Source organism: Geotrypetes seraphini, chromosome 2 (assembly GCF_902459505.1).
Source record: "Geotrypetes seraphini chromosome 2, aGeoSer1.1, whole genome shotgun sequence".
Taxonomy (NCBI): Eukaryota; Metazoa; Chordata; class Amphibia; order Gymnophiona; family Dermophiidae; genus Geotrypetes; species Geotrypetes seraphini.
This window is the reverse complement of record NC_047085.1, coordinates 63,298,041-63,323,695: the sequence shown is the minus strand read 5'-3', so window position 1 is coordinate 63,323,695 and position 25,655 is coordinate 63,298,041. Positions and strand designations below refer to the sequence as shown.

Below are 25,655 nucleotides of genomic sequence, written 5' to 3'. Positions count from 1 at the left end.
TGATGGATTGTACTAGGACTGCAAAGTGTTTTTGGTGAAAATAGGGTCTGACTTTCCTTAGCATGTGAAGGCTGAAGAAGCATTTCTTCACCAGGGATTGGAGATGTTCGTTGAAGGATAGAGAAGAGTCTAAGGTGACACCCAGAACTTTGCTTGAGAACTCGAGCTGTAATGGGGGGCCGGAGGACAATGGGATGGAGGAAGGTAGATGGTCTAATTTTGGGCCGAGCCAAAGGAGTTTTGTTTTGGACTCGTTTAGTTTCATATGCATTGTGAATGCCCAGGATTGGAGGTTCTTTATGCATGAGGATATGTTCGTGGAGAGGTTAGTGAGGTTCGAGTCGGTCTCAAGGAGGACGAGGATGTCATCAGCGTAAGTGTAAAGAGTTTCAAGGGGGGATAGTTGGAGTAGTTTCAGGGAGGACATGTAAATGTTAAAGAGGATTGGGGAGAGGGGTGAGCCTTGGGGTCCTACTTGGCTATCAGCTTCTGCATACCCAACTGCTTGTGGATTATACACCCAACATGTACCTTGGATATCTGTAGTGTCTCAGCAATTGTTGTGGCCGATAATCTCTGATCTGCCAAAATCAGGTCAACAATTTCAGGAGTTGACACCATTTGAGGTCTCCCAGACCTTGCTGCATCTTCGGTCTCGAAATCTCCATGCTGAAAGTTTGTACACCACTTCATCACTGCGAAGTATGATGGATATTTGTCACTCAATGTTTCCATCATACATTCATGGGTTTCCTTTGGCATTTTCTTCTGCAGGAATAGGAACTTCACGATGGCTCAGAGTTCCACAATTGAAAATTCCACACTTTTTATTGATATGGTTCAATCAATGATCTGAAACAATGTCAAAACATAGCATTACAATACTGTAAACTGGCACTTTGCAAAATAAAATAACACTCTTCAGCTACAGTGGCAAAATAATGCTAAGAATTTAGAAAGCTGGTCAGGCTGAGATCTTTTCAATGTCCCCTTGTTCAATTAATTGCCAAGCTCTCACTTGGAATATTGTGTTCAGTTTTGAAAGTTGTATTTCACTAAGGACATAAAAAGACCTTGAAGCAGTTCAGAGAAAACAGTATGAAGTTTGAAACATAGAAACATAGAGTATGACGGCAGAAAAGGGCCTGTGGCCCAACAAGTCTGTCCACTCAAGAACCCTCCCTCAGCTAATTTGTCTACTCTAGTCCCCTCTCCCATGAGTCCATCTTTAAGCATGACTCTGTAGCGACCCCACTTGTCTATCCCAATGTCTCTTGAAGTCGAGCACGCTGCTGGCCTTGACCACTTGGCGTGGAAGGCCATTCCATCGATCAATCACCCTTTCGGTGAAGAAGTATTTCCTGGTGTCCCCATAAAATCTTCCCCCTTTAGGTTTTAGCGGAGGCCCTCTTCTATTAAACTGCGCTAGCAATTTTTAACGCAGAGAGCCATGCTGAATGGCCCACGCTGCTCCCGACGCTTATAGGAATTCTATGAGTGACGGGAGCAGTGCGGCTCCCCGCACTAGAAACTGCTAGTGCAGTTTAATAGAAGAGGCCCTAAGTGATGCTCAGAAGGCAATTCCAGTAATTGGAGAAATAAGGCCAGACTTTTACAGTAAAGAAAAATACAGGGACTAATGTATAAAGGTCCAAGTCAGTAAAAATGATTATGATGAAAAATAAAGATAAAGACTGACTGCATTGGTAATAAATATCAGCGGTGAGAGGACTGATGGCAACTTAGAAAAACGCTCAGAAAAAGTGAAACTCTGAGGGGGGTGAATACCTCCCCTTGGGCAAGAGTTTACAATCCAATCATTGCATTTGCTGTTTGAAGCATCACTCTCTGACCGCTGGTAAAGCTTAATCAATTCAATAACTTTGGTTGACAAAATTTTTGTTCAAAAATATATCATACACGAACTCTCTTGCTCTTTAAACGATACTATACACTTATCTGTGCAAGCTTATAAGGATTATGGTAGTAAGGGCTCTAGGGGTCTCAACGTGGCCCCGTTTCGATAATCTTCTTCAGGAGACCCGATACTGCACACTCTAAGACCTTGTGCTAATCGTATCTTTGCAACAAGAGATGATCGTTTGCCAAATTTAGAAAGTCCAAACGTTTGGACTTTCTAAATTTGGCAAACGATCATCTCTTGTTGCAAAGATACGATTAGCACAAGGTCTTAGAGTGTGCAGTATCGGGTCTCCTGAAGAAGATTATCGAAACGGGGCCACGTTGAGACCCCTAGAGCCCTTACTACCATAATCCTTATAAGCTTGCACAGATAAGTGTATAGTATCGTTTAAAGAGCAAGAGAGTTCGTGTATGATATATTTTTGAACAAAAATTTTGTCAACCAAAGTTATTGAATTGATTAAGCTTTACCAGCGGTCAGAGAGTGATGCTTCAAACAGCAAATGCAATGATTGGATTGTAAACTCTTGCCCAAGGGGAGGTATTCACCCCCCTCAGAGTTTCACTTTTTCTGAGCGTTTTTCTAAGTTGCCATCAGTCCTCTCACCGCTGATATTTATTACCAATGCAGTCAGTCTTTATCTTTATTTTTCAGACTTTTACAGTAGGCAAGAGCACTTAAAGATAAGTTAAAGATATTTATAAAAAAACTTTTATAAAAACATTTATCATCTCTTTTACAAAGGTGCATTAGCCATTTTAGCGCGTGCCATACTGGGGATAGAATGGAACCTAGGCACCTCCGGCTGCGCTAGGGAGACCTAGTTCCTGGATGCTGTAGGCGACTGCTTCCTGGAACAACTTGTCAAGGAAAATACAAGAGGAAATGCAATTCTGGACTTAATTCTAAATGGACTGTGAGGACCGGCACAAGGTGTAGAAGTAGAAGGGATCTGGGAAATAGTGATCACAACATGATCCGCTTCGACCTGGATGCAGGGGCAAAACATTGGTCCAGAACGATGGCTACGGCACTGAACTTCTGAAAAGGGAATTACGAAGAGATGAGACTCATGGTGGGGAAGAAGATTAAGAAGAGGATAAGCAGTGTAAAAACGCTAGAGCATGCTTGGTCCCTTTTTAAGGACACAGTGACCGAGGTGCAAAATCTATATATACCGCGTATCAACAATGGATCCAAGAGGGAAAAGAACAAGGAACCAGCATAGCTCACTGTAGAGGTGAAAGAAGCGATCAGAGACAAGAAAACTTAGTTTAAGGAATGGAAAAGATCAAGAACGGACGAAAACTGGAATAAGCACAAACAACATCAACCAGGTGCCATAAAGGTGGTAAAAGGGGCCAAAAGAGACTATGAGGAAAAAATAGCCAAGGAAGCAAAAAACTTCAAGCCATTCTTTCAATATATTAAGGGGAAATGACCTGCGAAGGAAGCGGTGGGACCGTTGGATGACCATGGAATAAAGGGAGTGTAAAAGGAGGACAAAGCAATCGCAGACAAACTGAACACATTTTTTGCGTCTGTATTTACTGAAGAGGATATATACAGCATACCAGAACCCATCAGGCTATATGCTGGAAATGAAGACGGGAAACTGACAGGGTTGACGGTCAGTCTAGAAGAGGTATGCAGGCACATTGATAGGATTAAGAGTGATAAATCCGTGGGACCGGATGGCATCCATCCGCAGGTCATCAAGAAACTGAAAGGGACTATAGCTGAACTACTTCAACTAATAGCCAATCTGTTGATCAAATCGGGAAAGATTCCGGAAGACTGGAAGGTGGCGAATGTTACGCTGATCTTCAAAAAAGGTTGGAGGGGAGATCTGGGAAACTACATACTGGTGAGTCTGACCTCGGTACCGGGAAAGATGGTAGAGGCGCTGATAAAGGACCGCATCATTGATCACCTTGATGGACACGGTCTGATGAGGACCAGCCAGCACTGTTTCAGCAAAGGCAAATCTTGTTTGACGAACTTGCTGCACTTCTTCGAGGGAGTAAACAGGCAGATAAACAAGGGCGACCTGGTCGACATTGTATATCTGGATTTTCAGAAGGCATTCGACAAGGTTCCACATAAATGACTACTTTGGAAAATTGCGAGCCATGGAATTAAGGGTGAAATACTCATGTGGATTAAAAACTGTCTGGAGCATAGGAAACAGAGAGTGGGGGTAAATGGACAATACTCGGACTGGAAGAACGCCACCAGTGGGGTGCCGCAGGGCTCAGTGCTTGGACCCGTATTCTTCAACATCTTTATAAATGATCTGGACATTGGTACAATGAGTGAGGTGATTAAATTTGCGGACGATACGAAGTTATTCAGAGTAGTGAAGACACAGAGGGATTGCGAAGATCTGCAACATGACATAATCAAGCTTGAGAAATGGGCATCGACATGACAAATGAGGTTCAACGTGGATAAGAGTAAAGTGATGCATGTTGATAACAAAATCTCATGCACGAATACAGGCTGTCCGGGGCAGTACTTGGAGAGACCTCCCAGGAAAGAGACTTGGGAGTTCTGATCGACAAGTCGATGAAGCCGGTGGCGGCAAAAAGGGCGAACAGAATGCTAGGAATGATAAAGTAGGGGATCACAGACTGGAGAAGGTTATCATGCCGCTGTATCGGACCATGGTGCACCCTCACCTGGAGTCCTGCGTCCAGCACTGGTCCAGCACTGGTCGCCGTACATGAAGAAGGACACGATACTACTCGAAAGGGTCCAGAGAAGAGCGACTAAGATGGTTAAGGGGCTGGAGGACTTGTTGTACAGCGAAAGATTAGAGAAAATGGGCCTGTTCTCCCTCGAGCCGAGGAGATTGAGAGGGGACATGATTGAAACATTCAAGGTACTGAAGGAAATAGACTTAGTAGATAAGGACAGGTTGTTCACCCTTTCCAAGGTAGGGAGAACGAGAGGGCACACTCTAAAATTGAAAGGAGATAGATTCCGTACGAATGTAAGGAAGTTCTTCTTCACTCAGAGAGTGGTAGAAAACTGGAAGGCTCTTCCGGAGTCTGTCGTAGGGGAAAACACCCTCCAGGGTTTCAAGACAAAGTTAGACAAGTTCCTGCTGAACCAGAACGTACGCAGGTAGGGCTAGTCTCAGTTAGGGTGCTGGTCTTTGACCAAGGGCCGCCGCGTGAACGGACTGCTGGGCACGATGGACCACTGGTCTGACCCAGCAGCGACAATTCTTATGTTCTCCATTGCTCCATTGGACTACCATGGACTTCAGGTAGGCCCATGGGGATGGAATGCCTATCCTGACTGCAATGGGGATTGCGAGGGGTGGGGGTGGGGAGTTTAGCCTTGTAGTGGAGAATGGGGTTTACACTTGCAGGGGGAGGATCTAGATGAACACGGGGTTCTTTTCTTCATTTATGCAGGTCCCATACAATAGTCAGTGCTGGCACCTTCCTAATTAACCAGCCAAATTTAGGCCAGCTTCAAATCTGTCCTAAATTCACCTGGTAAGCAATGTGGTTGCTGGCACTGAGTATTACTGGCACCTGCACAACTGCCAGCTCCTCCTCAACTCCACCTCCTGTACTGCCCCTAACCTGCCCACTTTACTCATGGCTATCAGCAACACTAGCTGGTTAAATGTTGCTGAATATCAGCTGTTAGCCTCTCCTGCCTGCTTAAATAGCTTTGTATATGGGCAGAGGGTTTTTTACTGGGTATGGAGCTCTGTCCCAATTATATGTCCGTAGTATTTTGATTCTTAACATCTAAATCGGCTCCTGTCTCCTTCCCAGGGGCATAGCAGTTAGGAAGGTTCAAGGCCTAAGTGAATTGCCCCATGTACCCCTCCTGTCCCCCTCTTTAATTGCAATGAAAATTAATTCTGATCACTTTGCAGCTTTAGATCTCCCTGCACCCTGCCATGCAACTCCAGGAAAAAAAAGGATCGAATGGAATGATGGGGGGAGGGAGGGAGGGACAGGTTTCTTAGGGTTACCATACGGCTCCAGAAAAAGGAGGGCGGATTGAGACATCCGGGTTTTACTTCCAGATGTCTCTGTCTGTCCTCCTTATATCCATTGCTTTCAGCAGAAGTAAAATCCGGATGTCCCAATCCGTCCTCCCTTTTCTGGAGCCATATGGTAATCCTCCCTATAGTCCCACTCTGATTGTTGATCAGCAGCCAGAGCTGGGGCTGGAACTCCCGAGTCGGTAGGGGTTCAGGTAGGAGGTGGGGCGAAGAGGGACGGCCAGGGCGCTAAAGGGAGGAGAGAAGCCCTCCTTTTTTTCTCTCTCTGCTCGTCCTAGGATCCGCAGAAGCGCAGTAAGAGGCTGGAGCCTCCCCCCCCCTCGCCTCTGGCACGGAGGGGACGCGCTGCAGTTCGGGAGTCTCGCCTCCGTCTGCCGTCGTCGGTGGCTCTGTGCGCGCGAGAGGATGGGCTGCGGAGGGAGCCGGGCCGATGCCATCGAGCCGCGCTATTACGAGAGTTGGACCCGCGAGACGGAATCCACCTGGCTGACCAGCACGGACACCGAGACCCAGCTGCCGGGGCTGGGCCAGGAGGAGGTCAACCCCCGCGAGAAAAAGGGCCCCCACCGTCCCGGTGAGTCACGAGGACACCTCGCTCGCTCCAGAAGAGCAGCGGCTGGGGGGGGGGGGGGGGCAATTCGCTCGCGCTCGTCCTCGTCCTCGTCCTGGGGATCCTGAGAATCCTGCTTTTACCATGTTCCCTCGCTCTCTGCTATTCCTTGCACTTAATGCCAGAGCCCTGGACGGTGCAGCCGTTTTACTTCCTATAAGGTGTTGATGTCTTTTGACAAACAGCGGGTGGAGTGGCTGGGTTGTTTTGGGGTGTTGTTGTTTTTTTTTTTTTTTTTTTGGGGGGGGGGTTGCTCCCCTACTGCTGCTTGGAGATTGATCTTGTATCCTATGTATATCCCTGGCGCTGGGAAGAGTGGCGAAACCCGTCCCCGTCCCCCCCCCACTCCCATGGCCCCCAGTTTGCCCGGACCCTACAGAAGCTCTGCAAAGGAATCCCGTTTGGCTTTCGGGTTAGATGCTGCCCCGGGAGAAATTTTCCTTTTTATACCGTAGGATTGGTCCTTTAGAGTAGTGTTCTTCAACCACCGGTCCATGGACCAGTGCCGGTCCACAGAAATTTCCTGCCGGTCCACAGGGCCAGCACGTGCATCAGACCCAAAACAGTGTTCTTCAACCACCGGTCCATGGACCGGTGCCGGTCCACAGAAATTTCCTGCCGGTCCACAGGGCCAGCACGTGCATCAGACCCAAAACAGTGTTCTTCAACCGCCGGTCCACGGTGCGATCAATGCGGCATTATCTTCGATCCAGCTCCCTCTTCCTAACGGATTCAGTGCACAAAGCCACGGGCAGAGGCTCCTACGGGCATCTTGTGCCTGAACCTGAAGCCTTCTCTCTGACTGCAACATCAGAGGGAAGGCTTCCAGATGAGGCACTCCCGGGACGTGCAAGGTGCAATTAGTACTATTATGGGGCCAGTGTCTGGGGTGGAGATTGGGTAGAGATGGGCAGGGTCTGGCCCACAACTTAGCCCAGTGTTCTTCAACCGCTGGTCCACGGACCGATGCCGGTCCACAGAATAATTCTTTTATTTCTGCCGGTCCATAGGTGTAAAAAGGTTGAAAAACATTGCTTTAGAGTTTCGGGGAAGGAGTAGCACGTTTACCAGCAGTTGCACGAAGGGTGATGGATATTGGGGATGCTCTTGTGTTGTTTGGGGGCTCTGCTTTCAGGACAGCAGCTCCTAACGGATGTCGGGGGTTGCTCTGTCCCGAGTAAGGGCATTAGCACTTCCTCTAGTGCCACACACAGAAAGAACAAATCCTATGGTATAAAAAGGAAATTTCTTTGATTTATTTATGTTCCGTCTGTTTCTGCTTCGTTTTCAAATATTAATGGCCAGACCCACTAGACCAAGCACAATGTGCAAATGATATGCTGGTCTTCTGAGACTTTCAGGGATAGTATCCCAAATAGGGGAAGGGGTAAAACACGGACCTGAAGGACCTCGCTGATCTAAAACCGCAGGTCCTTAAAAATCTGAGGTCCTGTACCACTTGTAGTTTCTGGCTCTGACAGACCTTGATGACAATTTAGCGCTGACAGATCCGTCTCAGCAAAGGGAGGGAAAAGTATTAGGATCCGTCAGCGCTAAAATGTCATAGAGGTCAGTCACAACCAAGTGGCACGGACCTCAGATTTTTAAGGATGTGCGGTTTTAGATCCGCGAGGTCCGCCAGGTCCGCGTTGTACCCCTTCCCCTCCCAGATAGGTCGATTTTGGAAATACCATGACACAGGTGAACCTCCACTTTCAGTCAACGGATGCTGAGTACAATTTCAATTTTCCCATTAAGCATCAGTGCTGTTGTGAAAGAACCCTTGGTCCACTTATCTGGAGATCGGTGGAGCCTCTGTATAGTTCAGTTCTGGTTAACTTGAAAAGCTAATAATAATAATTTTATTCTTATATACCGCCATACCCAGCGAGTTCTAGGCGGTTCACATCAATTAGATTAGGATCCGCATTGACATGCAGATTTACAACAATTTATCAGATTTACAACAAATTTAGCCGAACTTGGCAGATGAAGAAGGAAGAGGGTAGAAAAAAGGGAAGATAGAAGCTATCATGAAGGAGGAGATGAGCCGAGCGAGGGGCCATCTTCTAAGCTCTTGCCATACTGCCATACCTCCCTCACTTGTTACATTTTGTTTATTGAATTATGGGTTGTATGGAGAGGATATATAGTCATCAAAATGGAATGACTTTTTAAATTAATAGTGGCAGATACCTGTCCTTTCTGAATAAGGAGGAAATTGGAAATGCCAGACCCACCTGCAACCTTTCTATTTTAAAGTGATATCCTTGCCTAGAATGGAATTAGAGATCAGATCTGCCTATATCAGTTGTAGTGTTAAGACTAGGAAGTGATTTTTAAAAAAAAGTTTGAAAATGTGACATTTTAATTTTGCACAATTTTTATTTGTGGAAATTAACCTCTAATAATAATTTGCCCCCCCCCCCCTTTTTTTTTTTTTTTTACAAAGCCATAGCGTGGTTTTTAGCGCCAGCCATGGCGGTAACAGCTCCGATGCGCATAGAATTCCTTTGAGCATTAGAGCTGTTACTGCCATGGCCGGCACTAAAAACCATGCTATGATTTTATTAAAGGAGAGGGGGGGGGGGGGGTTGGTGAGAGTAATGCAGGGGGTCTCATGGGTGTGAGTACTGCCTCTGTTCAGTTGGATATAAAAAAATTAAAACACGGGAGAAGCTATCAAAAAAAAAAAGCCAAAATAAATATCCATAACAATCTTAGCATTTTGCATTAAAGCTCATCCAATACTTTTGGAGAAATGTTTTTTGTGAAAGTCATGCATTTACAACTTGTAAACTACAATATATACCAGAGGGTGCTGAAAAGTTCTCAGCCCAACCAAGAAAAGAATGACATAGATATGTCAATCAATGATCTGAAACAATGTCAAAATAGTTTATGTACTCATTGGTGGAACTTATTAAGCCTCACTTATAGATACGAATGTTGCTCTGTTAAGAGAAGCTGTTTAACTGGTACTCCACTGTCTTTCACGCAAAAATGGTCCACTCTCAAAAAATATTTGACGTTGAAACTCATTTCTTCCTTAGATTGTCCCACTTCCACGACATGATGATTCACTGGTATTGGTTTATGTAACATGTATATCCATGGTTATGTTCTTGGTTCTTCATATTTTTTTGTATGATTGCAAAACTTTAATAAATAAACTAAGACAAAAAAATAGAAATTTGTTTCTGCAAATTGGCACTTAATGAAATAACACTTTTTTCAGCAAAATAATGCTCAGAATTTAGGAAGTTGTTGATCTGAGAACTTTTCAGTACCCCCTTGTGTGTGTGCATATGTATATATTTAATGGGGCGCTGAAAAGTTCTCAGCCTAACCAACAAAGTTGAGGCAGTCTCTATCGAGGGCTATACATTTAGGCCCCGATTCTATAAACTACGTCTAGTTTTAGGCATGCTTTAGACGTTCTCACAGCACAGTGCCAATCGACGTTACTTAGGCATCGGGTAGACGTCTGATATTCGTTTTTAAAAAATCCACTTTTTCCTAATATAGATGTCAGATAGACGTCCCTATGATGTTATATATAAAAATGTGTTGTTTACTGATTTGTTATCATTATTTCAGGACTATAAGCTTTAACATAATAAAACCAAAGTATACCATCATTAAAAAGATAATAAAAACACAGTATACCATGTTTAAAAGGATATTTATAATTTATTAGTTTCAGTGAGAGTTGATCTGGGAACATCAGTGTGCATATTGAAATAATGTGACATGCTTACACGCTAACCTTCACTCTAATCTGCTGTGCTAGACAATGAGCCATACAATAATAGCAATTCTGATTTGATTTTACTACTCCTTATAGGTAGTGAATGGCAGTTAATTCTGCTAGAAGACAGAACAAGGTAGATCTCACTGCCCTGTTATATCCTTTTTCTTCATTAGTTCAGAATTGCATACTTCAACAGTATAAAAACAAAAAAGTACCAAATATACCATGTTTAAAAAGGATAAGTATAAGATTACTTTTTAACTGAGTGGTACTGATTGGGAGTTGAGCTGGAAACATCAGCGTAGAAGGGTGGAAGCTTCACTCCTGTGCTACACAGAAACTTGTATAGTAATGGTATAATTAGCTCCTATAAGAAGTAGAAAGCATAGGACTTTGAGCATTGTATAGGCTTTAGATAGATGTGGTTTAAGCTCCAGAAAGGCTTTAGCAACATACATGCTATTTAGGCAGCCTAGGTCATCCAATCAGCTTTCTCTGGGCATCCCACAGACGTTATTTGAGAGATGTTTTTAGAAGCGATTCCTTGCTCTAAATAACACTCTCTTTCTCATTAAACATTGCTACAATTAGCTCATTCTTCAAAGCAAAGAGAAAGCCCAAAACTTCAATTGGCCAAGCTTAAAAACAGAATAAAACACAGAATAGACCTGAATGTGGCTTCTAGTTCATTGCAAATGGAGGTATGCAACTGCACAATGCTGACCTCAATGAGACATTATCAAAGTGCACCTGCAAGGTAGAATGCCACAAGTAAAAGATGGGCCGGGAGTTGAACTCACAACCTCTGGAAGATTAGCACAGCGCTTTTACTCACTTAGCTACACCACCTTCCACTCCAGTTTCTCTGACTCCCCTGTCATATCGTAGCTTAGTGATCTGCTAAGGTAAAATCTGCTTAGCTATCATATCATAGTCAGCTGCGACAAAAGACTGGTAGCTCAATGGCTTAAAGCACTGCTTTCATTGTCCCAAAAGCCAGAATCTCAAGTAGGGTTCAATAAATGTGACATGGAGTCAAATAATGCTGTTTTTATCAAATGCAAACTCAACTTTTGGAATAGATTGTTTTTAGTATTGCTAATGTTGTGCTGTTTGAGATGAAAATTAGATATAATTGGTCTGTAGCTTGTAATTTTTATTAAAATGAGTATTGTGTCAGCTGAGGGACATGAGAGAGTCAAACCCAGACCAGGCTCGCACCCCAACCTTCATTCTAACCGCTGTGCTACACAATAAGCCATAAAATCATAGCAATTCTGGTTGGATTATACTGTTCCGTTTAGGCATCGTTTGGGCAGTAGCTTCAGCATGCTTTCGGCTCCGCAACGGAGCGCCCGAAGCATGCCGAAACGGCTGCAGTTCAGAATATCTCAAACTCTCAGGGTAGGAAATCTATCCCCTGACTGAAAGAAGCCAAGTTAAGGCACCTCGTTGCACCTGGTTCATCCTGTCCAGCTCTCATCTAATCTCATTTTCTCAAATATTATACTGGTTGCAGGCTGTGAGGCAGGCAACATGCCAGCTACCCTGTTTGCCATCCCCTAAGGGCCTCCCAACTTCTCTCTTTTGCAGCCTGGGCCTCATGGAACACTAGATAAGACAAAGGTCATTGTGATGAAGTAGCTGAGGTGGTGCTTATTAAGGAAAACTACTGCCCGGCTGCTACTCAATATAAATAAGCACAAGGTGAAAAATAGTATAAGATTTTTATTGCACAGTCCAGGAAAGCAGCATGCAAGTGTAATATCAGGCAACTGCAGTTCGATGAGATGGATGATAGGTTTGCAGAGTAAGCCACTCCTAGGTTCAAGTTGTTATTGTGGTAGATTTGTAAGGTCCCATAATCTTCTCCTGGTAGGATAAGGCAGGCTGAAGAAAAAGGAAGATGGATTGAGACAAATTAGCAGTTGAGTGGTGAGTTTTAGGCTTTCTTTTATAAAGGTGCACTAAATCCATGCATGTGCTAACTGTTAACGCGTCCATAGGATAAAATGCTTGCGTTAACCTTTAGCACATGCTAACAGCGCCTAAACGGTGCCACTTAAGCGCATGATAAATGTTAACGCATATTAACCTATGCATGCATTAGTAGTTAGCGCATGCGTGGATTTAGCGCACCTTTGTAAAAAACAGCCTTCTGAACGAAAAAAGTGTGAAACATGTTAGTATTGTGAAAATGTAGATAATTCATCACAAGGGCAAAGAAAGGTTGCAGTACATCATTCTCACCTATTTTTTCTCTTTTGGTATTTGAGCTTTGGCCAGGTGCAAGCTGGTGTGCTGAACCCAGTTTGAACAGACCTGCTCTGGCCTCTGGGAAACAAAAAGGGAGTCATTAGCCACTCTGGGAACCTGAAATCAAGAGCAAAGGCGGAAAATGAACCTTAAATTAAGAGAAAAGAGGGAAAATGATGATCTGTGGCAAAAATAACAAACAAGTCTTGGGAGAATATGTCATACCACAGTCTCAGAATAACAGCTAAAATGAACAGAAACAAAAAACAACCCCCCCCAAAAAAAAAAACAACAACACTGTTCCTTTTTTATAATAAGGACTCTAAAAAGATTTACCTTTAGCTCTATGAGGAAAAGCACTGCTTCCATCTTCCTAATATCATTGGTTCTATTTTGCTGGCATCAAAGTTTCAAACAGCATGGAGTTTTTTTCAGCCAACACTCCTGGAACCCATTTTTATCATCACTCATTCTCAGACCTGCTAATGACCCTGTGGAATGGAGAGAGTTGTGGCAGATATTAGGGGAGAAAAAGTTAATGGAGAATCACCATAAGCAATTACACAGAATGGGAGTCCCAAAGAAGAAATCAGCTTTTATCTAATAAAGACACCTAAGTAGCTAGCAATATATCATTCTCACCTAGATTTGTTATCTAAGCTGCTAGCAAGGAGTTCTTGGAAAGATTAAAAAGGTTAGAAAGACATCAAAATTGCAAATTACTATAGCTGCTAATGGTCCTGTGAAATGGAGAGAGTTGTGGCAGACATAGGAATGAAAAGGTTAAAAGGTAATCAAGAAAAGTAAAGTCTCAGAAATCAGCATAAGCAATAACACAGAATAGGAGTCCTAAAAGAGAAAACACTGCTCTGATGGACCTTCTTATACTAAACACGCCTAAGTAGCGTCTGATGTCATAGACACCATTAGGACTTCCCGCCAGAAAACTTTCAAATCTGATTGGGCGTGCTTTAGGTGTGGTTTGGGCAAACACACCTGTACTGACTTTTAATCAATTCCTTCACTTCTCAAAGCTTTTACTAGAAGCCATTTGTCATCTGCTAAGTCTGTAAAGGCTCTGTTACCAAATTCTAAACGAAATTCCCTCTATAGCTATATGCCTTAAGGCACTGCTTTTATCTTCCATACGTCAGGGGTTCAAGTCTTGAGTGCGGTTAGCAAATATTTGATATTCATTTTTCTACCAGAAAACCTTCAAACTCTTTGGCCATTCCTTTGCTTAAACATATTTAAATTGATCTTTAAAATGATCTGCAGCAATTCTCAGATGTCTAAAGCAGCCTGTTCTCTCTCATCCTAAACCCCCTCCCCCACCCCAACACACACTCCTTAAGCATGAAACCACAACCAGCCAAGCTGAATATACCAACAGGAATGTCTCTAGGATACATCTCAAAAACATGTACCTTCGTTCAATACCTGTCCAAGCCCTCTGAAGTTTTAAGGTGTTGCTCTGTGCGGATATTGCATAGAAGGAAATCCATTCCTACCACAATGGCTTGTAGCAGAGAGAAGATGAATGTATCTGATGCACCTGTGCCTGCAAACTGCAGAATGCTGATGAAAAACAGCAAAGTCCACCACTTATGAGAGCTGTTAGGATGCTGTTAAAATGAATGAAGGTGGGATTTGAACCGGGGAGCTTCCGAAGATGGATGAGGTGCGACAAGGCGCATTAACCTGGTGAGCCACAAATGGCATATTTCTGTCAGAGGAGAAGTTTCCTCCCATGAGAGCTTAGGATGTCCTAGCCATGGGAAGGAGAAAATAAGTTTGCCTTGAAAGGGAAATGTGCTGATAAAAACGGCAAAGTCCACCATCTAGACCAGGGGTGCCCACATTTTTTGGGCTTGCAAGCTACTTTTTAAATGACCAAGTCAAAATGATCTACCAACAATAAAATTTAAAAAAAACACAAAGCACACTGTATGCATAGAAAATGTAAATCATCATTCCTATTCCAGGGTTTTTCAAAGAGGTCAAAGCAGATGACTCTAAGCACTATCACCTCAGTAACAACCATACAAAAATAGACAAATATACCCCCTCCCTTTTTACTAAACCACGATAGCAGTTTTTAGCGCAGGGAACTGCGCTGAATGCCCAGCGCTGCTCTCGACACTCATAGGCTCCCTGCGCTAAAAACCTCTATTGCGGTTTAGTAAAAGGGGACCTTAGTGTAAAATATAGACAGCAGATATAAATTCAGACACATTTTGATCACTAAATTTAAAATAAAATCATTTTCCCTACCTTGTCTGGTGATTTCATGAGTCTCTGGTTGCACTTTCTTCTTCTGACTGTGCATACAATCTTTCTTCCCTTCTTTTAGCCTGTATGCTTCTCCTCCAGACCTCATTCCTTCCCCCCAACTTTTCCTTCCTCTTCCCTGCCCTTTCTTTCTCTCTGCCGCCCTTTCATTTTTTTCTGTTTCTCTTCTTTCCTTCTGTCTCCCTGCCTGCCCTTTTTCTTTCTTTCTCCCTACCCTCCCCCAAGCCACTGCCACTGCCATTACCATCGGGGACCAGGACCCAAACGCCACCAATAACAGGCCCCAAGCTCTCCCTGCTTCGGCCAACCAGCATTCCTCTCCCCGACGTCAATTCTGCCCAAGATCGTGATCAACCTATTGGGGGAAATGCTGCCGGGTCCTGCCTTCGCGGAAACAGAAAGTAGGCAGGACCCGGCAGGAACAAGAACAAATGCTTCACTAACCTGTCTCCCGCATTAGCCCGTAGCGAACGCTTGCTTCAGGGCTCTCAACATGTGCGTGCAGGCTTCCCTTCTCCCCCCCCCCCCTCCCCGGACATAACTTCCGGTTTCGGAGGGAAGAGAAGAGAAGCCTGCACACACACGTTAGAGCCCGGAGCATAAGTTCGCTAGGGGCTGAAATCTCCAAGCCGGTTTTTTGGTTTTTTTTTTTAATGTTCAGCAGCGGCAGATGACAGCTGGGCGGACCGCCCAGCTAAAAGGCCCTAGGGAGAACACTGGAGAGGAAGGCTGATCGGCCCGTAGATCAGGACGGCAACACGAGTGCGATCGACTCGAGTTGCCTTCCTTAGCTACTGGTCGATCGCGATCGACGCATTGGGCACCCCTGATCTAGACCCTCTTATGATAGCTAATAGGAAGCGGTTAGGAAGTTGTTAAAATTAGAGAAGGTGGGATTTGAACCAGTGAGCTTGAGAAGATGGACAAGGTGCAACAAGTGAGCCACAAATGCTTTCTTTGTGGTGATTGTGATATGATAGCTAATCAGATGATACATAGACAGGTCAGTCAACTATGATATGACAGGGCAGTGAGCTCCACCTGAATAGAAGCTCTTGTAGCTCAATGTGTTAAAATCCTGTGCTGATCATACAGAGGTTGTGAGTTCAACACCCAGCACATCTTTTAATTGTGGCATACTATCTTGAAGGTGCACCTTGATGATCTCACAATGAGGTCAGCTTTCTGAAGCAGCACAGCTCCAATTTGCAATGAGGGAAAATGCATGTTAAGGTCTGTATCTGGTTTTTCTCTTTTTAAGCGCTGAGAAATGAAGTACCTGTAATGTGTGCAATAATGATATCTTTTTCATGTTCTTTCTTTGCTCTCAAGAAAGCTGATTGCAGCAGTTTGTTGAGAAAAAAGGGGGTTCTTTTTTAAGCAGGAAAAGTTCTATGTTTTCCTTGCAATATGTTTATATTGATGTGCCCTATTGATATGGTGGCTTATTAAATCTATTAGGAGGGAGAAAGAAGGAAAAAAAACCTATATTCAAACTCACTATAGGAAATATTATTGCAGAAGTGGAAAGCACGCCTAACTTGCGTCTATAGGAAGTCACCAGCTACGAAAGATGAAACTCCATTGAAATGAAGCAAAAACTACACTTAGACCAGCTTTTCCTTCGTCTATATTTTCCACGATATTTATTCGCGGTCTGCTGCCCAACTAGCGTCTATGTGGTACTAACCCTAACCATGCCCCCGTTACTCCCACGTCTACAAAGTTGGATGCGACTTTTCCCAAAAGTCGCGTCTATCTCGTATCTTTATTCTGAGAACGCCTAACTCTGTCTAAGTCCCCCTTAACGGTTGTTAAGACCCTTAAATTGCTCATTAACCACTTAAATCGGACGTCTAAAGCATGCCTAAAGTTAGGCGCACTTTACAGATTCGGGCCTTAGTCCAGTTATTTTCCATATTTTTGTTCCCATTGGAATAATGCAGAATGAAAAAAGTGGAAAATCACTGGATTAAGTTATAGCCCTCGAAGGAGACTGCCCCAACTTTGTTGGTTGGGCTGAGAACCTTTCAGCAGTCCCTCGTATGGATGGAGTATCAATATTTGTAAACCTTCTGTTTCTTTACATCCATGAATCAAGAACATGGGTCCCCCCCCAAAAAAAAAAATATCTATGGTAACCAACTGAGAGGACAGCACCTCAGAAGCATTTCAGATTTTTTTCAAATAGAATTACCATATTTTCTTGCATATAACGCGCGCGTTATACGTGGTTTTTACAAACCGCGCATACCCTTGCGTGTTATACGCGTGAGCGCGTTGTACAAATTTTTTTTTACATAGTTCCCCCCTGACGTCCGATTCACCCCCCCCCCCCCGCAGGACCGCTCGCACTCCCACCCCGAAGGACCACTCGCACGCACCCCACACCCTGAAGGACCGCTCGCACGCACTCCCACCTGCACCCCCAGCTTGAAGGACCGCTCACACCCCCACAGCCTCCGGATCCCCCCCCATCATGTAGAAGCTCCTACCAGTGTCCTGCTGCTTCCTCTTGGCGGTCCCGGCCCTTCTGTGAGTCCTGCGCCTGCGCTGCTTCTTCCGGCGGTCCAGCCCTTTCTCTGACGTCAAGCCCTCTTGCCCCGCCGACTCCCCGACACGATCGGGGCAAGAGGGAGCTCAAGCCCTGTTGCCCCCCCGACTCCCCGACATGATCGGGGCAAAAGGGAGCCCAAGCCCTCTTGCCCCAGCCAACCGCGGCACCCCCGACACGATTGGGGGCAAGAGGGAGCTCAAGCCCTGTTGCCCCCCCGACTCCCCGACACAATCGGGGCAAAAGGGAGCCCAAGCCCTCTTGCCCCGCCGACTCCCCAACTCCCCGACAATATCGGGCCAGGAGGGAGCCCAAGCCCTCCTGGCTCTGGCGAATCCCCCCCCGCTAGTTGTTTGGGCCAGGAGGGAGCCCAAACCCTCCTAGCCACGGCGACCCCCTACCCCCACCCCACACTACATTACGGGCAGCAGGGATCCCAGGCCCTCCTGCCCTCGACGCAAACCCCCCTCCCCCCAACGGCCGCCCCCCCAAGAACCTCCGACCGCCCCCCCAGCCGACCCGCGACCCCCCTGGCTAACCCCCCCACCCCCCTTCCCCGTACCTTTGTGTAGTTGGCCGGACAGATGGGAGCCAAACCTGCCTGTCCGGCAGGCAGCCAACAACGGAATGAGGCCGGATTGGCCCATCCGCCCCAAAGCTTCGCCTACTGGTGGGGCCTAAGGCGCCTGGGCCAATCAGAATAGGCCCGGGAGCCTTAGGTCCCTCCTGGGGGCGGGGTCTTGGACACATGGTCGGGTTGGGCCCATGTGCCTCAGGCCCCGCCCCCAGGAGGGACCTAAGGCTCCCGGGCCTATTCTGATTGGCCCAGGCGCCTTAGGCCCCACCAGTAGGCGGAGCTTTGGGACGGATGGGCCAATCTGGCCTCATTCCGTCGTTGGCTGCCTGCCGGACAGGCGGGTTTGGCTCCCATCTGTCCGGCCAACTACACAAAGGTACGGGGAAGGGGGGTGGGGGTCGGCCAGGGGGGTCGCGGGTTGGCTGTGGGGGCGGTCGGAGGTTCTTGGGGGGCGGTCATTGGGGGGAGGGGGGTTTGCATCGAGGGCAGGAGGACCTGGGATCCCTCCTGCCTGTAATGTAGTGCGGGGTGGGGGTAGGGGGTCGCCGTGGCCAGGAGGGTTTGAGCTCCCTCCTGGCCCGAACAACTAGCGGGGGGGGGTCGCCAGAGCCAGGAGGGCTTGGGCTCCCTCCTGGCCCGATATTGTCGGGGAGTTGGGGAGTCGGCGGGGCAAGAGGGCTTGTGCTCCCTTTTGCCCCAATCGTGTCGGGGTGTCGGGGGGGGCAAGAGGGCTTGAGCTCCCTCTTGCCCCGATCGTGTCGGGGGTGCCGCGGTTGGCTGGGGCAAGAGGGCTTGAGCTCCCTCTTGCCCCGATCGTGTCGGGGAGTCGGAGAGTCGGCGGGGCAAGAGGGCTTGACGTCAGAGAAAGGGCGGGACCGCCAAGAGGAAGCAGCAGGACACCGGTAGGAGCTTCTACATGATGGGGGGGGTCTGGAGGCTGTGGGGGTGCGAGCGGTCCTTCAGGGTGGGGGTGCGAGCGGTCCTGCGAGGGGGGATGAATCGGACGTCGGGGGGGGCATCAGGCTTTCAGGGTGGGGACAGGACTTCAAGGGGGAGAGGAGAGTCGGGGCGGCCGAAAGGAGAGTCGGGGTGGCCAGAAGAGAGTCGGGGCGGGCGAAAGGAGAGTCGGGCGGCGACGGGAGAGGCGGGCAGCATGCGCGGTATACGGGTGTGCGTGGTATATAAAAATTTCTGTATATAAATTTGTTTTCCGCACGCTATATCCGTGTGCGCGTTTTACACGGGTGCGCGTTATCTACGTGAAAATACGGTAGTGCTTTTCTTTTCTGAGAGAGGAAGGTCTGATTTGTATGTGAAAGGTTGTTTTTTGTTCAAATTACTCAGCTTAGCTTCACTATTATCTCAGACTCAAAAGTTTGCATGAGAAAAAGTTTTTGTCTGTTATATGATATACATTTATAATGCTCTCCCTGAAAACGTGTTCAGTGCCAGATTAATCAGTACTGTTTTAACTTTGTATGTTTTAATTTGTTTTACTCTATTTTTTATGATGCTCATAATCTACTCCATCAAGTGAATGAGTGAAATGTACATTTTAAATTAGATAACTGAAGCACCTGTAATCAACTGAAGTGGATTTATATGAAGATGGGGGGGGGGGGAGCTTTCAAACTGCCTACATGGGTGCAAAGCCTAAATGCACTTTTAAAAATTGCCATGAGTACCACACCTGTACTTATGTAGGTGGAATTTTGCCTGAAAAGTGCACACAGCAATTTTGAAAATATTATCTAAGCATGCACATTTCCTCCCCGATCTGAATATGCCCTAGGAGTGCTTACTCTTAATATAACTATACGAGGGGCTGATGAAAAGTTCTCAGCCCAACCAGCAAAGTTGGGGCAGTCTCCGTTGAGGGCTACACACTTAGTCCAGCGATTTTTTTTTTTTTTTTTTTTGACAGAATGAAAAAAATGGAAATCATTGGACTAAATGTGTAGCCATCGATGGAGACTGCCCCAACTTTGTTGGTTGGGCTGAGAACTTTTCAGCAGCCCCTCGTAAAATCAGTGCATTGGGTAAGAACAATTTTGAGGCGGCTGATTCATAACGAGCAGAATGGGGTAGGCCACTGGGGTCACAACCTGATCAATATTTTCTCCAGTACAACATAAATAAGTAGGGAATTTAGAAGCAGGGCCAGAGATTGGTTTAACTGGCTCCTCCAATAAAAGAGGTATTCCACTGTGCCTAAACATTTTAGGGGCAATTCTATAACTTGGTGGCTCGATAAAAGGGTACTATAGGGCTAATTACTTGATTAGCTGATGGAGTAATTATTTGCAAATTAGCTTATTAGTTTGTGACTTGTCTCATCTGTTTAGAGTACGATTTTGCCCTAAAGTGGTCCCAAAATAAAGAAAAAGTTCTCACAAAAAGTTTTGCTGCCAATATGAGAGAAGAATGCCACACCTTGAAAATTTATTACAATTTCTTGGCAATATAATTGTGGCAAAGCAATTATAAACTTAGCTGCAAAACTTATCAGGACTTGGTAGAATGGAGAGGTAGCAATAGCAGTGCAACTAATACTTATTCCTGATAAAGAACTAACAGATAAACTAATAGGAACTAAGGGCTAGATCAGGGGTGGGCAACTTCGGTCCTCGAGGGCCGGAATCCAGTCGGATTTTCAGGATTTCCTCAATGAATATGCATTGAAAGCAGTGCATGCAAATAGATCTCATGCATATTCATTGGGGAAATCCGGAAATCCCGACTGGATTCTGGCCCTCGAGGACCATAGTTGCCCACCCCTGGGCTAAATTTCACTAAGGACACCGATCGTGTCCTGACCACTTTGCGACCCCGACCCAATTCACTAACCAGGCCGATCCTGTCCACACTCGATCCGATCTGTGCATGCAAATGAGGGAAATGTCATGCAAATGTAGGAAGGCAGCGATTCACTAAACGTTTTCAGGCACACCGACTGGGCTGGCCGCCACGGGTTTAAAGCAGGGCTGAACTGCGGGGAAGGGCGGCAGAGAGCAGGAGAGTAGGGGCGGCACGGACTTCTTTAAGTGCAGGTTTTTGTTTTGACTTGTTTTCCCCTACTGTTCTGGGTTTCAAGCGCAAGTTGGATGCATACCTTCTTGCAAATCATATTGAGGGATACGGGAAATTCGGGTCTCCAAAAAGGAGTATCTAAATGGGCCACCGTGTGTGCGGATCACCGGACTAGATGGACCTCGGTCTGATCCGGTGAGGGCGTTTCTTATGTTCTTATGTTCATTTGGCGGCGGATGGATATCTGTGCCGCTTTCGGTCCCAATCCATGACTGCTCTGCCTCGGGGGTTACCACGAAGCAGAAGAGACTGCACGAGGAGAACTGAAGCCGCGGGGATTTTAAACAGCACTGGGGTTGGGAGGGTCGTATTTTGCTTGTTTTCAGAGGAGTAAGCCAGTGGTTGCCTGTTTAATTTTGCCGCCACCACTGCCTCCTTCTCTCTCCTCTATCTTGGCTCCCCTTATTTTCCCTTAATATGGCTTACTAATATATTTTGATGCCGAGACAGCGCAGAATTCACAGAGAGCAAGTGCATTCGCAGACCATCTACAGACAAAGAACATGGTCTGCGCAAGTGTTAGGCTCGCTTTCCGTGCAGTCGGTTGGGGGCATGACTCCAATTGCCCCCATTTGCACGAGGACGCTTCGTGAATCAGCCCCACGGCCACAGATCGGATCTGTGGGCTTAGTGAATCTAGCCCTAAGTACCATAGGTTCTAACTCACACTTGGAACTTAGCAATGCTTTCTATCTTATCCACTGGACCATAAGAAGTAGGACACTGTCTGTCATCATCTGGATGCACTTGGGAAATGTCCATTGCTCCCCCCACCCACCATATGGCAGGCCTCATCTCTCTCTGATTCCAAATACTGCATGTTTTGCTCCATTGGATATACTTTTTTCCCCACAAAAGTGGGTGGAAATAAGGGTGCGTCTTATAGAGCGAATACCCTACCCCCTGAATGAATTTTAAAAAGGTCCTGCCTGCCGAGATTAAAAAAAAGGTATGTAGGGGTGGGGGGAGCACTGCCTTGCCTGCCTTAATTAAAAAAAGGTAAGGGGGTATGCCCTGCCTGTCTGCTGGGATTAAAAAAAGGTACGGGGTGCCCTGTCTGGTGCCCTGTTCCGGCCTACCACTAGACCACCAGAGGGGGGACAGGGTTCAGGGCACCCCATTTGGTTCAGAATTTTTTTTTCTTGGTTTTTCCTCCTCTACAGGAGGGTGCGTCTTATGGTCAGGTGCGGTAGATGTTTCACACCTGGACCTGGCACCTGGACAATGTCCTTATAGTGCTGCCCTATTCAGGAAACATGTCAGTGGCAGGTGTAAATGGTTGCATTTCAGTGCACCAAATGACACTTGTAACTATTAACATTCCATAAGTTATACATGTCACTTGGCACAATTTATTTATTTATTTGGTTTTATATCCCATCCCACCATTTTAGTAGCCTTCCTCTGGACTGACTCCATCCTTTTTATATCTTTTTGACAGTGCGGTTCCAGAATTGTACACAATATTCTAAATGAGGTCTCACCAAAGTCTTATACTGGGGCATCAATACCTCCTTTTTTCCTACTGGCCATACCTCTCCCTGTGTAACCTAGCATCCTTCTAGCTTTCGCCGTCACCTTTTCAATCTGTTTGGCTACCATAAGATCATCACATACAATTACACCCAAGTCCCGCTCTTCTGTCGTGCACATAAGTTCTTTGCCCTCTAAACTGTTTTTATCTTTGAGCATTTCAAACACTTGGGCATTTGATGTCTTTTCCCGGTTTTGCTGTGATATATAATAAATATCAGAAGCAATAAAAAAAACAGATATCATATCCACTTTAGTTTTTGCCTTTAGGTTGATTTGGATTTTTGATCGTTTCCACTAGCGGATCTATGTTAACTATGTCATCTACTATCTCCTTCTCTCCCGTAGAGATCTAACATTCTTGTCCCAAGCTTTCTTGAACTCAGATATACTTTTTGTCTCCACCACCTCCACTGAGAGGTCATTCCAAGCATTCACCACCCCTTCTGTGAAAAAGTATTTTCTGAGGTAACTTCTGAATCTATCCCCTTTCATCTTCATCCTTTGCCCCCTCATTCCAGAGTTTCCTTTCCATTGTGTAAGGACATGCTAAGGCCAATTTTTACTGCAGCTTGAAAAAGGACCCCTAAGTTTTTGTGCTTGAGACAGTAGAAAGTAAAGTGACTTGCCCAAGATAACAAGCAGCAGTAGTGAGAATCGAACTTGGCTTTCTGGCTCTCAGCCTGCTGGTCTATCCATTAATCTCTTCCTCCAGTCGGGGAAACCTTTTTGATGTGAAAGTTTTAAAAAGTGTTTTGCTCTTGTTTTCTCTGCTCTTAGCCCTTACTGTAGGAGAGTGCGAAAGAGTTACTGCACGATAGGTTTCCATAACAACGGAGAGCAGTAGTGGGTTTATGTCCATAGCTTCAATTTTTTGCAGTTTTATCCCCCAGATAAACAAACGAACAACAAAAAAAAAAAAAATCAAAGATTTAAATGCAGAGAGTAAACATCCCTTAAAGTGACAAGATTGTGGGTCAGAAAAGCACTTTATTAAACAACGATTTCTTTAAATGGGCTGAAGTTTTTATGAACCAGTTGCTGCTTTATTAGGGAAAGCTGAATAAACTGCCATGCTGCAGAAAGACGCCAGGAAGCTGCGCAAATAGGTGACTTTGTATACTGGTGAATAGAATTTGAACAGTATAGTTACGTTAGCAGCACAGTTTTAGTACAGTTCAATTAATTTTTCCATTGAAAGTGAAAATAAAATCATTTTTGTGATGACAAAAAGATGTTGCTCAGCATGCAGCAGCCTATGACGGAGAGGCCTGTCGGATACAAGAAACGGCATCTTGTACATTTCAGATCCCCCACGGTATGCAGTTATCACACACAGCTTCACACCTTTTTCTGAGTGGCTGGTCACTTGCTTTTCTACACCATTTGGTTCTTTCAGCCTCTACAGAGTAATTTGCAGTGTTTGTTCAATGTGTGCAAAATTCCCTCTTTAAAAACATTTTTTGGTTTATCCAAGTTTCTGACTTTATTAAAATGTCACTACCAAGTTTATTAAAATTTAGTACCCCGCACCATGGGAAAACCATCAGGGCAGTTTATAATCTAAAATACACTAATGTGCATACATTAGACACAATTATTTTATTTAATTATTTATATTCTGCATGTCCTACAATTCTATGCGGATTACAAATTATTCAGGTACTCAAGCATTTTTCCCTATCTGTCCTAGCGGGCTCCCACCTGGGGCACTGGGGGATTAAGTGACTTGCTCAGGGTCACAAGGAACAGTGTGGGATTTGAACCCACAACCCCAGGGTGCTGGGGCTATAGGTCTAACCATTGCACAACACAACCCATAAAATCATGATTAAAACATAACGGACGGACACGACATGAAGGACAGGGAGGAACTACATAATATAATAGAAGGAAAAGGAGGGAGGGTAAACCATAGAAAATTTTCATTTTACATGATACCCTCAGCGCTGTAAATTGAAAAGGAAATTAGTAATATGGAGAGGCATAATCAAAACAAACGTCTAAGTCTGTTTTCGGCCTAGGACGCTAGTTGCCCAAAGTCAGCAGTGTCCAAAGTCCATTCTCAAAAAATACGTCCAAAATGATGCACTGGGGCGGGGCCTAAGGCCGAAATTGCGCAGTAGCTGGCCAGAGGAGCAGGGGGGAACCCTGCTCCCGACGTAAAGGTACCGGGGGGGGGGGTGTCCCAACGGCAAGAGGGAGTGGGTATCCCTCCTGCCATATCTAAGTTTGGGGTGGTTTGGCAGGAGGAGGGGCCGATGGCAGGAGTGAGTGAGCATCCTTCCTGCCATATTTGCGCAGGGGCAGCATTGGGCGGAGCGTCTTGTGGCAAGAGGGAGTGGGCATCCCTCCTGCCATTTTATTGGGTTCGGGGAAGGAGCGAGCGCTTTGTCGAGGGGAGGGGGAGGCCTTTTTTTATTGGCCAGATATTTTGCGTGTGTAATACACGCAAAATATCTGTGCCATTAAAAAATAATGGGGGAAAAAAAACCTGGCAGAAGCCCTGACAGCAGTGACAGGAGGCTGCTTTTCCTGGTACTACTGTCAGGGCTCTGCACCAACTCAATCACTTATTGAGCGATTCAATCGGGGAGTTTGCATGCTAATGATCTGTACCTCTTTGCAAATCATTTCATGCAAACTACATAGTGAATCAATCGCTGTTTAAAAATCAGCCAGAGAATCGGCCAACAGCAATTGAGTTGCTATCTTTAGTGAATCTAGGCCTAAGCTACTCCTCCATTGCACTCTGATATGCATAATATTTTACACCTAGGAACAGTGCTAAACATTTTGCAGTTCTCTGCTTGGAGTGCAAAACATTTTGAACTCCTCCTGAGGAGCAAAATGTTTATTTTTCAGCAGTAACTCAACACCCAAATCTCTTCATATTTATATCTTCTTTTATTTTATTTATTCAATTTTTTATACCATTCTCCCAGGGGAGCTCAGTATGGTTTACATGAATTTATTCAAGTACTCGAGCATTTTTCCCTGTCTGTCCCGGCAGGCTCACAATTTATCTAATG

At 45.6% G+C, this 25,655-nt stretch overlaps 1 protein-coding gene across 1 annotated transcript in view; it reads left to right on the top strand.

The window, feature by feature from the left end:
* Nucleotides 1–6,115: 6,115 nt before the first annotated feature.
* Nucleotides 6,116–25,655, top strand: part of BAALC (BAALC binder of MAP3K1 and KLF4) — a 46,591-nt gene continuing 27,051 nt past the window's right edge. Inside the window, exon 1 of the mRNA XM_033933913.1 lies at nt 6,116–6,531. Within this exon, the coding sequence (XP_033789804.1) occupies nt 6,363–6,531 (169 nt within the window). The 5' untranslated portion in view covers nt 6,116–6,362. The remainder of the gene's footprint in view (nt 6,532–25,655) is intronic.